Here is a 15,636-nt window from a genome sequence, read left to right as displayed (position 1 = left end):
CAAAACTCGACAGTGCGCCTTATAACCCGGCGCGCCTAATGTACGGAATCATTCTGGTTGTGCTTACCGACCTCGAAGCTATTTTATTTGACACATGGTGTAATGATAAGTGTGACCAGTAGATGGCAGTCACACATAAGAGACACGTGTGGACTGCAATATGACTCAAGTAAACAACACCAACATTTTATATGTTCCGGTGGAAATACAGAACATTACACAGAACATTACTCAAAAATCTATCAAACCGTTTTAGTACGACTTTGGTAAGCTACGAAGCCGCACCGCTTGATTGATTGTACTGTGCTTCAATTTACGAGTATTATTATGGTGTGTGTATAAGGCAGGGGTCACCAACCTTTTTGAAACCAAGAGCTACTTCTTGGGTACTGATTAATGCGAAGGGCTACCAGTTTGATACACACTTAAATAAATTGCCAGAAATAGCCAATTTGCTCAATTTACCTTTAACTCTATGTTATTATTAATAATTAATGATATTTACACTTAATTGAACGGTTTAAAAGAGGAGAAAACACAAAAAAATGACAATTACATTTTGAAACATAGTTTATCTTAAATTTCGACTTTTTAAAATTCAAAATTCAACCGAAAAAAAGAAGAGAAAAACTAGTTAATTCGAATCTTTTTATAGAACATCATTAGTAATTTTTCCTGATTAAGACTAATTTTAGAATTTTGATGACATGTTTTAAATAGGTTAAAATCCAATCTGCACTTTGTTAGAATATATAACAAATTGGACCAAGCTATATTTCTAACAAAGACAAATCATTATTTCTTCTAGATTTTCCAGAACAATTTTTTTTAAAAGAAATTCAAAAGTCTTTGAAATAAGATTTAAATTTGATTCTACAGATTTTCTAGATTTGCCAGAATAATTTTTTTGAATTTTAATCATAATAAGTTTGAAGAAATATTTCACAAATATTCTTCGTCGAAAAAACAGAAGCTAAAATGAAGAATTCAATTAAAATGTATTTATTATTCTTTACAATAAAAAAAATAAATTTACTTTAACATTGATTTAAATTGTCAGGAAAGAAGAGGAAGGAATTTAAAAGGTAAAAAGGTATATGTGTTTAAAAATCCTAAAATCATTTTTAAGGTTGTATTTTTTCTCTAAAATTGTCTTTTTGAAAGTTATAAGAAGCAAAGTAAAAAAAATTATGAATTTATTTAAACAAGTGAAGACCAAGTCTTTAGAATGTTTTCTTGGATTTTCAAATTCTATTTGAGTTTTGTCTCTCTTAGAATTAAAAATGTCGGGCAAAGCGAGACCAGCTTGCTAGTAAATAAATACAATTTAAAAAATAGAGGCAGCTCACTGGTAAGTGCTGCTATTTGAGCTATTTTTAGAACAGACCAGCGGGCTACTCATCTGGTCCTTAGGGGGTACCTGGTTCCCGCGGGCACCGCGTTGGTGACCCCTGGTATAAGGTAAGACATAATATCTGGCGTTTTGTTTCGCAATATTATGCAAAAGCAATGTTTCTTACCCTCTGGTACCTGCTGATCTGTATTTGGGATCTGCATAAGTCCGGAAAATGTTGCGCGAGTACACCTTTATAGTCGATAAGCTTCTTCTTTTTCTCTATGTTCTTGTTATGTGACATTCATCCACCGCTGTTGCCATTTCTAATATAAAGTAGTGTAAAGTTCTTACTTATATGTCAGTAAACTCGCCTGGATGACCGAGTCTGGTGTGGATGAACTTGACTGGCCTGCACAGAGTCCTGACCTGAACCCGATAGAACACCTTTGGGATGAATTAGAACGGAGACTGAGAGCCAGGCCAACATCAGTGTGTGACCTCACCAATGCACTTTTGGTAGAATGGTGGAAAATTCCTATAAACACACTCCACAACCTTGTGGACAGCCTTGTATTGAACCCTATGGGTTAGGAATGGGATGGCACTTCAAGTTCATATGTGAGTCAAGGCAGGTGGCCAAATACTTTTGGCAATATAGTGTATTTGAAGAACTGTTTATTTTGAAAGAAAATAAAGGCAGTATTGATCTTTTTGTTCCCAATATAATCAAAAATAATTAATTTGAGGACGCATTGATCACCATTATCTTAAAATTAGCATTATAACTCTTCCATGCTGTATGTGAGTGACAGGAAAAAAATCTCTGCGTCGCTTTGAATGACTTTTTTTTTTTTTTGCACATATAAATCTTTACTGCATATTTTTTTCTCGGGGAAAACAATATCATCCTCCATGTAACACATTGTGAATCGTGAGTGGCAGGAAAACAATGCTTTGACTCAACTTTAGACTATTTTTTTTTTTTTTTTTTTTTTTTTTTTTGGCACCATCTATATTGTTTACAAATATAAATCTGAACGTCATATTTTTTTCCTATTTTTTATTTTATATGTAACACATTGTGAAATGTGTGAGTGACAGGAAGAAAAGCTCTGACTCACTTTGGACGAGTTTCTTTTGGAGCCATCTGTTATTGTTTGCATACATATATATATATATATATATATATATATATATATATATATATATATATATATATATATATATATATATATATATATATATATATATATATATATATATATATATATATATATATATATATATATATATATATATATATATATATATATAAAAATATATGCATGTTTTTTTTTTTTCTGGGGAAAAAAAAATCCCACCCTGAAGTTACGTCGAAGATGTTCAGTGAGCTGACATTTGATAGGATCTCAAGTGATGAGATGCGATACAGCACCATGCACTATCTGATGTGTTGATGCTTCCATCACCACATTTTTTTTTTGTGTGCGACTTTCGAGGCGTATTTTCTCTTTAAGTGGACTTCGGAGATTGTGGTATCGATGAGAGAGAAAAAAAACACGTTCTCATCATCATTCGCAGATGTCAATCAATATACGCTGTATAATTATTATGGGATATGCCGTGCATCCTCACGTGTTGTATTAGATTTGATCTGGGCATTGAAGCTTTCAATCAAGCAAAGATGAAGGGGGAATCGTGGTGAGGGGGCTTGAAAATAGATGCAATTATAAGTGTTTACAGTCAATGATACACTGATGAAAATGCACTCTCATTATCTTCCACTTGTATTGACCTTTTTGCAGGATGATGTGTTCTTACAGGCACAACACCCATTAGAAAATATGAACATTTCACAGGTTTTGAAGTATTTAAATGTGTTTCATCACGTATATGAATCATGTAAATCAGGGGTCCCCAAACTTTTTGACTCGGGGGGCCGCATTGGGTTAAAAAAATTATATATATATACAAACCCCGTTTCCATATGAGTTGGGAAATTGTGTTGGATGTAAATATAAACGGAATAAAATGATTTGCAAATCATTTTCAACCCATATTCAGTTGAATATGCTACAAAGACAACATATTTGATTTTTTTTGCAAATAATCATTAACTTTAGAATTTGATGGCAGCAACACGTGACAAAGAAGTTGGGAAAGGTGGCAATAAATACTGATAAAGTTGAGGAATGCTCATCAAACACTTATTTGGAACATCCCACAGGTGAACAGGCAAATTGGGAACAGGTGGGTGCCATGATTGGGTATAAAAGTAGATGCCATGAAATGCTCAGTCATTCACAAACAAGGATGGGGCGAGGGTCACCACTTTGTCGACAAATGCGTGAGCAAATTGTTGAACAGTTTAAGAACAACCTTTCTCAACCAGCTATTGCAAGGAATTTAGGGATTTCACCATCTACGCTCCGTAATATCATCAAAGGGTTCAGAGAATCTGGAGAAATCACTGCACGTAAGCAGCTAAGCCCGTGACCTTCCATCCCTCAGGCTGTACCGCATCAACAAGCGACGTCAGTGTGTAAAGGATATCACCACATGGGCTCAGGAACACTTCAGGAACCCACTGTCAGTAACTACAGTTGGTCGCTACATCTGTAAGTGCAAGTTAAAACTCTCCTATGTAAGGCGAAAACCGTTTATCAACAACACCCAGAAACGCAGTCGGCTTCGCTGGGCCTGAGCTCATCTAAGATGGACTGATACAAAGTGGAAAAGTGTTCTGCGGTCTGACGAGTCCACATTTCAAATTGTTTTTGGAAACTGTGGACGCCGTGTCCTCCGGACCAACCATCCGGATTGTTATAGGCGCAAAGTTGAAAAGCCAGCATGTGTGATGGTATGGGGGTGTATTAGTGCCCAAGACCATCTGTGAAGGCGCCATTAATGCTGAAAGGTACATACAGGTTTTGGAGCAACCAAGCAACGTTATCATGGACGCCCCTGCTTATTTCAGCAAGACAATGCCAAGCCACGTGTTACATCAACGTGGCTTCATAGTAAAAGAGTGCGGGTACTAGACTGGCCTGCCTGTAGTCCAGACCTGTCTCCCATTGAAAATGTGTGGCACATTATGAAGCCTAAAATAGCACAACGGAGACCCCCGGACTGTTGAACAACTTAAGCTGTACATCAAGCAAGAATGGGGAAGAATTCCACCTGAGAAGCTTCAAAAATGTGTCTCCTCAGTTACCAAACGTTTACCGAGTGTCGTTAAAAGGAAAGGCCATGTAACACAGTGGTGAACATGCCCTTTCCCAACTACTTTGGCACGTGTTGCAGCCATGAAATTCTGATTTAATTATTATTTGCAAAAAATTTTTTATGAGTTTGAACATCAAATATGTTGTCTTTGTAGTGCATTCAATTGCAAATCATTGTATTTCGTTTATATTTACATCTAACACAATTTCCCAACTCATATGGAAACGGGGTTTGTAGAAGCGGTCGGACAAAAAAAATCAAAAAAACCTTGAGACTCCCCGCGGGCCGGATGTTGGACGCCGGTGGGCCGTATTCAGCCCGCAGGCCGTAGTTTGGGGACCGCTGATGTGCACCACATGCATGGATAAACTGGTCAGGCTGTTCTTCATAACTCCCATGCAACGTTTTCGTCTGACGTGGTTGCCAGGTGTGATACCGCCTTGCATTTTACGCACCGATCTGCGCATTTGGTTGTCTTACCTCCAGGCTCTCCAAGCGACCTTTCAGGCTTTGCATGGTCTTGCCAAGCTGGCTGATAGACTCGCCGGGGTCTCTGGGCAAGTCCCCCATGGTGTTCTTGCCCGACTCCTTCCTCCGGGAGCCCTGACCCCGCGCCTTGCCCTGCTGCTGCGGCGGCGGCTGCGACGAGTCGTCCGCCGCCGCCTCGCAGCGCGCCAGCTTGGAGTTGAGCTCCTTGATGGTCCCCTGCTGGCTCCCGATGGTCTCCTTCTGCTGCAATATGGTCTCCCGGAGCTGGATGATGGTGTTCCGCAGCTCCTCCTCCGCGGGGCTGCTGATCTGCAAGCGGTTGCCCGTCGGAGCGTCGACGCCGCAGCCCGGCTCCGCGCCCGGTGGAATCGCGTTGCAGACGAAGCGGCTACCTGTGGCGTCCTGGCTCAGAACCGAGCTGAGCAGGTAGAACAAACCACACAGTTCCGTCAGCATTCTCCAGGGATAAAAACTCCAAAAAAAAAAAAAAAAAAAAAAAAAAAAAAAAATCCTGCTTCTTTTTAAACAACTTTTATCCAGCAAGCGGACATGTGTCATTCATATAAACACAAACAATCACAAAACATACATCCACATGCGCAGTTGACTCCAACAACAACAACAACAAAAAAAAATCAAAATTTCCCAAACTTCACTGGAAAAAATATAAAAATGAGTATAAAAATATCCGTAAGATGGTGAGAGAACTTGCAAGCTGCATGCATGCTCCTCTCTGCGGCTGCCTGGACGTCACTGACAAGGATGCTGCTCAGGCGGATTATGATGATGACGATGATAGTGATGATGATGATGATCATTGGGAGGTGTGTGTGCTTCTGTGGCGTCAGCTTGTGCGCCATCACTGGAATTAAACCTTGTAAGGTTCATCAAAAAAAACAACCAAAAAAACACCTAAGAATGATGAGATTTTTCCAATCGGACTTGCATGTACAAACCCCCAAAACCAAATGGTAAATAAAAACAGAATACAATGATTTGCAAATCCTTTTCAACTTATATTCAATTGAATAGACTGCAAAGACAAGATATTTAACGTTCAAACTGGTAAACTTTGTTATTTTTTGCAGATATTACCTCATTTGGAATTTGATGCCTGCGACATGTTTCAAAAAAGCTGGCACGAGTGGCGAAAAAGACTGAGAAAGTTGACAATTGCTCATCAAACACTTATTTGGAACATCCCGCAGGTGAACGGGCTAATTGGGAACAGGTGGGTGCCATGATTGGGTATAAAAGCAGCTTCCGTGAAATGCTCGGTCATTCACAAACAAGGACGGGGCGAGGGTCGCCACTTTGTCAACAAATGCCTGAGAAAACAGTTTAAGAACAACATTTCTCAACCAGCTATTGCAAGGAATTTAGGGATTTCACCATCTACGCTCCGTAATATCATCAAAAGGTTCAGAGAATCTGGACAAAATCACTGCACGTAAGCGATGATAATACGGACCTTCCATCCCTCAGGCGGTACTGCATTAAAAAGAGACATCAGTGTGTAAAGGATATCACCACATGGGCTCAGGAACACTTCAGAAAGCCACTGTCAGTAACTACAGTTTGTCGCTATCTGTAAGTGCAAGTTAAAACTCTACTATGCAAAGCCAAAGCCATTTATCAACAACACCCAGAAACGCCGCCGGCTTCGCTGGGCCCGAGCTCATCTAAGATGGACTGATGCAAAGTGGAAAAGTGTTCTGTGGTCTGACGAGTCCACATTTCAAATTGTTTTTGGAAACTGTGGATGTCGTGTCTTCCGGACCAAAGAGGAAAAGAAGCATCCGGATTGTTATAGGTGCAGAAGTTCCAAAGCCAGCATGTGTGATGGTATCGGGGTGTATTAGTGACCAAGACATGGGTAACTTACACATCTGTGAAGGCATCATTAATGCTGAAAAGTACATACAGGTTTTGGAGCAACATGTGTTGCCATCCAAGCAACGTTTCCATGGACGCCCCTGCTTATTTCAGCAAGACAGTGCCAAGCCACGTGTTACAACAGCGTGGCTTCGTAGTAGAAGAGTGCGGGTATATGGATATTTAATGTTCAAACTGGTAAATGTTGTTATTTTTTGCAAATATTAGCTCATTTGGAATTTGACGCCTGCGACATGTTTCAAAAAAGCTGGCACAAGTGGCGAAAAAGACTGATAAAGTTGAGGAATGCTCATCAAAGACTTATTTGGAACATCCCGCAGGTGAACAGGCTAATTGGGAACAGGTGGGTGCCATGATTGGGTATAAAAGCAGCTTCCATGAAATGCTCGGTCATTCACAAACAAGGATGGGGCGAGGGTCACCACTTTGTCAACAAATGCCTGAGAAAACAGTTTAAGAACAACATTTCTCAACCAGCTATTGCAAGGAATTTAGGGATTTCACCATCCACGGTCCGTAATATCATCAAAAGGTTCAGAGAATCTGGGGAAATCACTGCACGTAAGCGATGATATTACGGACTTTCGATCCCTCAGGCGGTATTGCATTAAAAAGCGACATCAGTGTGTAAAGGATATCACCACATGGGCTCAGGAACACTTCAGAAAACCACTGTCAATAACTACAGTTTGTCGCTACATTTCTAATTGCAAGTTAAAACTTTACTATACAAAGCGAAAGCCATTTATCAACAACACCCAGAAATGCCACCGGCTTCGCTAAGATGGACTGATACTGGCCCCACTATGGACTGGACTCTCACTATTATGTTAGATCCACTATGGACTGGACTCTCACTATTATGTTAGATCCACTATGGACTGGACTCTCACTATTATGTTAGATCCACTATGGACTGGACTCTCACTATTATGTTAGAGCCACTATGGACTGGACTTTCACAATATTATGTTAGATCCACTATGGACTGGACTCTCACTATTATGTTAGATCCACTATGGACTGGACTCTCACACTATTATGTTAGATCCACTATGGACTGGACTCTCACTATTATGTTAGATCCACTATGGACTGGACTCTCACACTATTATGTTAGATCCACTATGGACTGGACTTTCACACTATTATGTTAGATCCACTATGGACTGGACTCTCACACTATTATGTTAGATCCACTATGGACTGGACTCTCACTATTATGTTAGATCCACTATGGACTGGACTCTCACACTATTATGTTAGATCCACTATGGACTGGACTCTCACTATTATGTTAGATCCACTATGGACTGGACTCTCACACTATTATGTTGGATCCACTATGGACTGGACTCTCACACTATTATGTTAGATCCACTATGGACTGGACTCTCACACTATTATGTTAGATCCACTATGGACTGGACTCACACTATTGTGTTAGATCCACTATGGACTGGACTCTCACTATTATGTTAGAGCCACTATGGACTGGACTTTCACAATATTATGTTAGATCCACTATGGACTGGACTCTCACTATTATGTTAGATCCACTATGGACTGGACTCTCACACTATTATGTTAGATCCACTATGGACTGGACTTTCACACTATTATGTTAGATCCACTATGGACTGGACTCTCACACTATTATGTTAGATCCACTATGGACTGGACTCTCACTATTATGTTAGATCCACTATGGACTGGACTCTCACACTATTATGTTAGATCCACTATGGACTGGACTCTCACACTATTATGTTAGATCCACTATGGACTGGACTCTCACTATTATGTTAGATCCACTATGGACTGGACTTTCACAATATTATGCTAGACCCACTCGACGTCCATTGCATCCGGTCTCCCCTAGAGAGGGGGGGGGGGGGGGGGGCTCAGAACAAGCAACCTGAGGGTTCCTGGTTCAAACCCCACCTTCTACCAACCTCGTCACGTCCGTTGTGTCCTTGAGCGAGACACTTCACCCTTGCTCCTGATGGCTGCTGGTTAGCGCCTTGCATGGCAGCTCCCTCCATCAGTGTGTGAACGTGTGTGTGAATGGGTGAATGTGGAAATAGTGTCAAAGCGTTTTGAGTACCTCGAAGGTAGAAAAGCGCTATACAAGTATAACCTATTTAGCGGGAAGAAACACCAACAAAATCGGAAGAGCCACCAAAATAAAAGCACAGGACAGGAACTAAAACACTAACAAACTCAAAATAAGGCACGGAAAATCTTTTTCCATTCCTACATGATTATATTCCTGGTGGAGCTGGTGTATGTTAAACATCTTGCACTCCGACACCTTCCTTCTTATGCTTGAGGCTGCAAAGCCGGTTCCTAATTGGGTTCGGGTCTAGAGGATACTCGGTCCACTCCATCACCTTCACCTTCACCTTCACCTTTTGAGTTTGAGCTCGTTATCATGTTGGAAAAGTCATTGCGGTGTAGCTTCCATCCATCCATCCATCCATCCATTTTATTCCGCTTATCCGAGGTCGGGTCGCGGGGGCAGCAGCCTAAGCAGAGAAGCCCAGACTTCCCTCTCCCCAGCCACTTAATCCAGCTCCTCCCGGAGGATCCCGAGGTGTTCCCAGGCTTCCCATTCTTCAAAATATCACAGTACATGATGCGATTCATGTCAGTCAACCACATCTTCCCGGCGCCGGCAGCACTCATGCATCCCCAGACCATGACGATACGCTACGACAAGACACAAATATCTTGCTACTCACTTGTGTTGCCGTCTATTTCGGCAATAATGGCCGTGTGTTGACTCGGGATGTGACGATCACCGTTACTTTGAAAAAGTAATCCGATTACTGATTACTCCTTTAAAAAGTAACTTAACCTTACTAAGTACTTTTAAAAGTAAGATTAGAGATAGTTACATTACAGGTCACTTTATAAGTAAAATATTGTCGCCAGGACAGTTATAATATTTATCTTTAGCTGAAGGCGGCATGATGATACGGGGTTGGTGCGTGTGCCTCACATTAAGAAGGTCCTGGGTTTGATCCCCAGGCTCGGGGTCTTTCTGTGTGGAGTTTGCATGTCCGGCTTCCTCCCACCTGCAAAGACATGCACATGCAACAGCGGAGGGTGAATGTCACATAACAAGAAGGTAGAGAAAAAGAAGAAGCTTATCGACTACGGAGTCAGAACGGAATACAAAGGCGGACACGTGCAATTTTTCAAGATTCATGCAGATCCCAAATACAGATCAGCAGGTAGCAGAAGGAAAGAAAAGTTGCTTTTGCATGATATTGCGAAACAAAACGTTTGTGTACCGTGAAAAACCGTCCGACCGGAACTCTAATAAGTAAAGTTCCTTGGGTGAATAATGTAAACTCACTACACCGGTATGTTTTAGCGCTTTCATGGCGAGTTTACTGACATCGTCAAGTCGCTTCCGGATGCGCCGTTTTGTGGGCGGTCTTATTTACGTGGCTCACCTTCGACAGCGTCTTCTCCCCGTCATCTTTGTTGTAGCGGTGTAGCGTGCAAGGACGGGGGTTGAAGAAGTGTCAAAAGATGTCGCTAACTGTTTTAATGACATTCAGACTTTACTTCAATCAATAACGGAGCAGCATCTCCTCATCCGGAACCAAACAACAAGGTGTCCCGTGAAAAACTGTCCGGCCGGAACTCTCTAATTACTAAAGTTCCTTGGGTGAATAATGTGAACTCACTACACCGGTATGTTTTAGCGCTTTCATGGCGAGTTTACTGACAGATATAAGTAAGAACTTTACACTACTTTATATTAGAAATGGCAACAGTGGAGGATGAATGTCCCATAACAAGAAGATCGAGAAAAAGAAGAAGCTTATCGACTACGGAGTCAGCACGGAATACAAAGGCGGACATGTGCAATTTTTGAAGATTCATACAGATCCCAAATACAGATCAGCAGGTACCAGAAGGAAAGAAAAGTTGCTTTTGCATAATATTGCGAAACAAAACGTTTGTGTACCGTGAAAAACCGTCCGACCGGAACTCTAATACGTAAAGTTCCTTGGGTGAATAATGTAAACTCACTACACCGGTATGTTTTAGCGCTTTTATGGCGAGTTTACTGACACATTTAAGTAGGAACTTTACACTACTTTATATTAGAAATGGCAACAGTGGAGGGTGAATGTCACATAACAAGAAGATTGAGAAAAAGAAGAAGCTTATCGACTACGGAGTCAGCACGGAATACAAAGGCGGACACGTGCAATTTTTCAAGATTCATGCAGATCCCAAATACAGATCAGCAGGTACCAGAAGGAAAGAAAAGTTGCTTTTGCATAATATTGCGAAACAAAACGTTTGGGTACCGTGAAAAACCGTCCGACAGGAACTCTAATAAGTAAAGTTCCTTGGGTGAATAATGTAAACTCACTACACCGGTATGTTTTAGCGCTTTCATGGCGAGTTTACTGACATCATCAAGTCGCTTCCGGATGCGCCGTTTTGTGGGCGGTCTTATTTACGTGGCTCACCTTCGACAGCGTCTTCTCCCCGTCATCTTTGTTGTAGCGGTGTAGCGTGCAAGGATGGGGGTGGAAGAAGTGTCAAAAGATGGAGCTAACTGTTTTGATGACTGTGGGGAGGCGTGGCCGGCAGACCGACAGCAAGGCGGGGCACGCTGGGGCCGACCCTGAGATGGCGGCGAGGAGGCGTGGCCGGCGGGCCAGCGGCGAGGCGGGTCGCGCCGGGAACGACGCCGAGATGGATGTCAGGTGCGTGGATCGGCCACCTGGGCACAATTATATAATCTCCGAGTGTGTAAAAGGGTGGCAGCCGAGAACGACGGGGCAGAAGGAGGTGGAGAACCAGCAGCACATGCAGCGCGCAAGAGACAGAGAGCAAGATGCAGACGAAGACGCGGCCGAAGAGCGAGCAGTGGAGAAGGAAGGAGCTGAAAAGCGAGCCGACCTGAGACTGAGTTTGATTGAAAAATAAACAAAGTCAAAACTGCTCGAAGTCATGTCAGTCCTTGGTGGTCCATGGAACCCGGACGACAGCGGAAGACTGTCACAATGACATTCAGACTTTACTTCAATCAATAACGGAGCAGCATCTCCTCATCCGGAAACAACAAGCTGTCCGACTGGAACTCTCTAATAACTAAAGTTCCTTGGGTGAATAATGTAAACTCACTACACCGGTATGTTTTAGCGCTTTCATGGTGAGTTCACTGACAGATATAAGTAAGAACTTTACGCTATAAGAAATGGCAACAGATGAGGATGAATGTCACATAACAAGAAGATAGAGAAAAAGAAGAAGCTTATGGACTAAGCTGTCGGCACGGACTACAAAGGCGGACACTCGCACATTTTCAGGACTTATGCAGATCCCAAATACAGATCAGCAGGTACCAGAAGGTAAGAAAAGTTGCTTCTGCATTATATTGCGAAACAAAACGCCAGATAATATGTCTTACCTTATACACACACCATAATAATACTCCTATGTTTAATGCGGTGAAGCGGTGTGGCTTCATAGCTTACCAAAGTCATACGGAAACATTTTGATAGATTTTTGAGCGCCGTGTGTAATGTTCTATATTTTCAATGGAACATATGTATGTTGTTTACTTCAGTCATATTGCCATCATAGTGCAGTCTACACGTATCTCTTATGTTTGACTGCCATCTACTGGTCACTCTTATTACACCATGTACCAAATAAAATTGCTTCGAGGTCGGCAAGCAAAACCAGAATTATTCCGTACATTAGGCGCATCGGGTTATAAGGCGCACTGTCAAGTTTTGAGAAAAAAAAAAGGATTTTAAGTGCGCTTTATAGTCCGGAAATTACGGTAATAATGGCTGTATGTCCAACTAGAAAATTCCCATATCGCTCCTCCCTACTTGTTTCTTCAGCATTGTCCACACATTTGAATCAGGACTTTGGGAAGGCCATTCTAAAACCTTAATTTTAGCCTGATTTAGCCATTCCTTTACCACTTTTGAGGTGTGTTTGGGGTCATTGTCCTGTTGGAACACCCAACTGCGCCCAAGACCCAACCTCCGGGTTGTCCTGAAGAATTTGGAGGTAATCCTCCTTTTTCATCGTCCCATTTACTCTCTGTAAAGCACCAGTTCCATCGGCAGAAAAACAGGCCCAGAGCATAATACTACCACCACCATGCTTGACGGTAGGAATGGTGTTCCTGGGGTTAAAGGCCTCACCTGTTCTCCTCCAAACATATTGCTGGGTATTGTGGCCAAACAGCTTAATTTTTGTTTCATCTGACCACGGAACTTTCCTCCAGAAGGTCTTATCTTCGTCCATGTGATGTCAGATGAAACAAAAATTGACTTTTTGCTAGATAATTTTTTGGTTTTGCAAGACAGCTTTTCTCTACAAGAGGAATATTGTCATGTTCTAATCACGTGACAATATACAATCTCTACAATAACTGCTCTAATGTAGGATCCAAGTATCATTTTTAGTATTGCTATCATAGACGATATGGTAAAAAAAAAAAATGTTTTCTCACTTTTGTGAGATACTGTACGTGTGTGACTAAAGAGCGTTATTTACAGTACGGATCTTGCACGTATGACGTCAGTGACTGATCTCAAAGTTGGTGAGAAGAATCCTGGATATCATTTGTGGCTCATTTTGAGGTTATTCCACCACGTGGAGTGCTATAAATAATCTTTGGCATTTGTTTTAATCCGGCTTTAAACCATTAGATAAGAGTTTTTATTTGCTTGGCTGAAGTTTACATCGAACATGTAACTGGTTACAACACGATACATTATATGTAGAGATGTCCGATAATATCGGCCTGCCGATATTATCGGCCGATATATGCGTTAAAATGTAATATCGGAAATTATCGGTATCGTTTTTTTTAATTATCGGTATCGTTTTTTATTTTATTTTTTTAATTTTTTAAATTTTTTTTTATTAAATCAACATAAAAAACACAAGATACACTTACAATTAGTGCACCAACCCAAAAAACTTCCCTCCCCCATTCACACTCATTCACACAAAAGGGTTGTTTCTTTCTGTTATTAATATTCTGGTTCCTACATTATATATCAATATATATCAATACAGTCTGCAAGGGATACAGTCCGTAAGCACACATGATTGTGCGTGCTGCTGCTCCACTAATAGTACTAACCTTTAACAGTTAATTTTACTAATTTTCATTCATTACTAGTTTCTATGTAACTGTTTTTATATTGTTGTACTTTCTTTTTTATTCAAGAAAATGTTTTTAATTTATTTATCTTATTTTACTATTTTTTTTTAAAAGTACCTTATCTTCACCATACCTGGTTGTCCAAATTAGGCATAATAATGTGTTAATTCCACGACTGCATATATCGGTTGATATCGGTATCAGTTGATATCGGTATCGGTAATTAAAGAGTTGGACAATATCGGAATATCGGATATCGGCAAAAAGCCATTATCGAACATCCCTAATAATAATAATAGATTTTATTTGTAAAAAGCACTTTACATTGAGTAAACAACCTCAAAGTGCTACAGTGTATTAAAAAATAAAAATAAAAATATAATACAAATAAATAAAAATTAATACAAATAAAAACTACAACAGCCAAATAGTTAGCATATATTTAAAAAAGGCTTTTTTTTAAAAAAAAAGAAGGTTTTTTAAGCCTTTTTAAAAATTATCCACAGTCTGTGGTGCCCTCAGGTGCTCAGGGAGAGCGGTTGATATCGGTATCGGTTGATATCGGTATCGGTAATTAAAGAGTTGGACAATATCGGAATATCGGATATCGGCAAAAAGCCATTATCGGACATCCCTAATTATATGTTTAACATATTTTTATTTTTATTTACATCTTGTCTAAAAAGGGGTAGAAATACTTTTTTTTCCCTTTTCATAGCAATTACTATCACATGTTTTCACCTTCTGTTCTACACAATTTACATTATAATTTACATCAGTGCATTCTAAATACAACAGCTCTCTTCATAAATACCGTAGTTAGGTCAAAACCTGTATGTACCTTTCACAGATGTGTAAGTTACCCATGCCTTGGGCACTAATACACCCCCATACCATCACACATGCTGGCTTTTACAATTTGCGCCTAGAACAATCCGGATGATTTTATTCCTCTTTGGTCCGGAGGACACGACGTCCACAGTTTCCAAAATCAATTCGAAATGTGGACTTGTCAGACCACAGAACACTTTTCCACTTTGCATCAGTCCATTTTTGATGAGCTCGGGCCATAGCGAAGCCGGCGGCGTTTCTGGGTGTTGTTGATAAATGGCTGTGGCTTTGCATAGTAGAGTTTTAACTTGCACTTACAGATGTAGCGACAAACTGTAGTTACTGACAGTGGTTTTCTGAAGTGTTCCTGATCCCATCGTGGTGATATCCTTTACAAAATGATGTCGCTTTTTGATGCAGTACGGCCTGTCCGTAATATCATTGCTTACGTGCAGTGATTTCTCCAGATTCTCTGAACCTTTTGATGATATTACGGACCGTAGATGGTGAACTCCCTAAATTCCTTGCAATAGCTGGTTGAGAAATGTTGTTCTTAAACTGTTTGACAATTTGCTCACGCATTTGTTGACAAAGTGGTAACCCTCGCCCCGTCCTTGTTTGTGAACGACTGAGCATTTCATGGAAGCTGCTTTTAATAATAATAATAATATATTTTATTTGTAAAATTGAG

The 15,636-nt window shown here is 40.6% G+C and overlaps 1 protein-coding gene across 2 annotated transcripts in view; it reads right to left on the bottom strand.

Moving 5' to 3' along the window:
* The window catches only part of nptx2a (neuronal pentraxin 2a), a 39,734-nt gene extending 33,989 nt beyond the window's left edge, over window positions 1-5,745 (bottom strand). For both annotated transcript variants that reach the window (XM_062037167.1, XM_062037168.1), the window contains exon 1: window positions 5,042-5,745. In XM_062037167.1, the coding sequence (XP_061893151.1) occupies window positions 5,042-5,608 (567 nt within the window). In that variant the 5' untranslated portion in view covers window positions 5,609-5,745. The remainder of the gene's footprint in view (window positions 1-5,041) is intronic.
* Between the last annotated feature and the right edge of the window lie 9,891 nt (window positions 5,746-15,636).

The sequence above is a fragment of the Entelurus aequoreus genome, linkage group LG25, assembly GCF_033978785.1.
Source record: "Entelurus aequoreus isolate RoL-2023_Sb linkage group LG25, RoL_Eaeq_v1.1, whole genome shotgun sequence".
Taxonomy (NCBI): domain Eukaryota; kingdom Metazoa; phylum Chordata; class Actinopteri; order Syngnathiformes; family Syngnathidae; genus Entelurus; species Entelurus aequoreus.
Note: the sequence above shows the minus strand (reverse complement) of the source record. Positions and strands in the feature narration are given on the sequence as shown.